We start from the raw sequence: 2,236 nt of genomic DNA, 5'->3' as shown, positions 1-2,236 counted from the left end.
GCGTTGTGCAGACATGGGGAGCTTCGAGGACAGCGAGACGCAGCAGAGCGTGTCCCACGGGGAGGCCGCCGTCATCCGCGCTCCCCGCATCGCCAGCTTCCCGCAGCCGCAGGTCACCTGGTTCCGGGACGGACGGAAAATCTCCCCCAGCAGCCGCATGTGAGCACCYCTGGGATCTCCCTGGAATCCCCTTGGACCTCTCACAGCATCCTGAGGGCTGAGTTTCCCGCTATCCCTGCACTAAGGATGTTTAACCAACATCTCAAATCACGTTAAACCATCGTGCAGTAACCCAGGGACACGCTCGGTGACTAATGGCTCTGTTTGTCACCAGAGAAAGGGATTTCTTCACAAAAAAATGAAAACAAGAGGGAGGAAGGCGGGAGAAAGRGTGGGACAGAGCTGAGTACGGCACATGCAAGTGTTCCAGGTGTCCCCACGGAGCTGTGGCAGCTCCCGGTGCAGCCACAGCCTGCAGGAATTGAATTTGTAACYCCCATTTATGCAGGAATTGAACTGGTCTCCTTTCGATTTGCAAAGCGGGATTGAGGAGATAAAACTCCTTTATCTCATATTTAATGGTAAAAAAACATATTCCCCTCAGCATTTTATGTTTCCAGCAGATTAGATTGTTCCATTAAATAAAAAAATGAAAAAAAAATAGGAGAAATTTTAGGAATCTGCACCATCCCATGGGATCTGCTTGGAGAGAGGGGTGCAGGCTCAGTCCCCCCATCGGGGTTGCTGTCTGGGGCAGGGGAGGGTGCTGGGTGGGGAGTGAAGRTCCCAGCTCGATGTCCCCTTTGGGTTCACTGCCACCCCTCTGCTCCCKCAGAGCCATCACCCTGGAGAACACCCTGGTCATCCTGTCCACGGTGGCCCCGGACGCGGGGCGTTACTACGTGCAGGCGGTGAATGACAAGAACGGGGACAACAAGACGAGCCAGCCCATCACCCTGACGGTGGCCAGTGAGTGTGGGGGGCACTGCCCCCTCCTGCCGTGCCCAGCCTCAAATTTAATTTGCAGTAAATCTCTTCGGAGGCTCTGACTTCTGCTGACTTAACATTTGGGCTGCCTCAGGATTTATTCAGGCGCTCGGGGCTGTGCTGCAGGCGCTGCTGTGTCACCGGCAGAGCTCTGTCAGGGGCATCCGGCCGTGCCCGGGGTTGGGCTGCAGAACGGGGSGCACCCCATGGCCACCCTCCCTCGCTCCTGTCCATGTCCCCCTGTCACCTCCTGGCGCTCTGGAGCGGCCCCTACCCCGGGGCCACCCCTGTAACTTTGTCCCTCCTGTCCCTTTGGACCCTCCAGGGCTCCCCCGGCCCATTTGGTGGTGACAGCCCATCCCATGGGAGGTGCCCTGAAGTGACATCAGTCCTGTCACACTGTCCCATCTCCTGTCYTGCTGCTCTGTAGGGTTAGGATAGGTTATCCCTGTCTGTGGTGGGCTCTGCCTGTCTCCCATCCCCATTAATCTGTTTTCCCGTCCCTCGGCATCCTGGAGCACCGTAAACATCCCGGAGCCCCTGTTTATGGATTCAGCTCTATCAGCAGCTTTCGAGCCGATCGCGTTTTTACAGCGCCTACACGAGGGTTTTTTATTGTTGCCATCATTTTTGCTTTATGGACTCCCTGCTCCCTCCTCCCTGCTGCCACCAGCCTGGTGGCCCTGCCCAGGGGTGCCGGGGCTCCCACGGGAGGACACGGCTTGGGGACAGCTGGGAAGGCACCCTGCCACCACCAGGATGGGCTGGACTTTTTGTCCCTGTCACCTTTGTCTCCTCCAAGGCAGCAGRCAGGGGTTTGGGTGGGCAGGGCGTGCTCACGGCTGTCCCTCTGGCCTCCTTCTCCCCAGACGTGGGTGGCCCGGCCGATCCCATCGCACCCACCATCATTGTCCCACCCAGGAACACCAGCGTGGTGGCCGGCACCTCGGAGGTGACCATGGAGTGCGTGGCCAACGCCAGGTGAGCCGTGGGGTGGGGATTGGGATGGGGATGGGGGATCTCCCTGTGGGATCCTCCTCCTCTTGACCCGTCCCTGGCTCCCCAGGCCGCTGATCAAGCTGCACATCATCTGGAAGAAGGACGGGGTGCCCGTGTCCAGCGGGATCAGCGACTACAGCCGCCGGCTGACCATCCTGCAYCCCACCCTGAGCGACAGCGGCTTCTACGAGTGCGAGGCTGTGCTGCGCAGCAGCAGCGTCCCCGCCGTGACTGCCGGCGCCTATCTGTC

General features: G+C 59.4%; 2 protein-coding genes across 2 annotated transcripts in view; one reads left to right on the top strand and one right to left on the bottom strand.

The window, feature by feature from the left end:
- Positions 1–2,236, bottom strand: part of RPL38 (ribosomal protein L38) — a 135,662-nt gene that overhangs the window by 68,200 nt on the left and 65,226 nt on the right. The gene's annotated exons all lie outside the window — the stretch shown is intronic.
- The window catches only part of SDK2 (sidekick cell adhesion molecule 2), a 45,210-nt gene that overhangs the window by 27,001 nt on the left and 15,973 nt on the right, over positions 1–2,236 (top strand). Inside the window, exons 4-7 of the mRNA XM_057383213.1 lie at positions 12–159; positions 836–969; positions 1,857–1,968; positions 2,054–2,235. Coding sequence (XP_057239196.1) covers positions 12–159; positions 836–969; positions 1,857–1,968; positions 2,054–2,235 — 576 coding nt within the window. The remainder of the gene's footprint in view (positions 1–11; positions 160–835; positions 970–1,856; positions 1,969–2,053; position 2,236) is intronic.

The sequence above is a fragment of the Malurus melanocephalus genome, unplaced genomic scaffold, assembly GCF_030028575.1.
Source record: "Malurus melanocephalus ecotype Western Australia unplaced genomic scaffold, MMel_1.1 scaffold_616, whole genome shotgun sequence".
Classification (NCBI taxonomy): domain Eukaryota; kingdom Metazoa; phylum Chordata; class Aves; order Passeriformes; family Maluridae; genus Malurus; species Malurus melanocephalus.
This window is presented reverse-complemented; position numbering and strand designations above follow the sequence as displayed.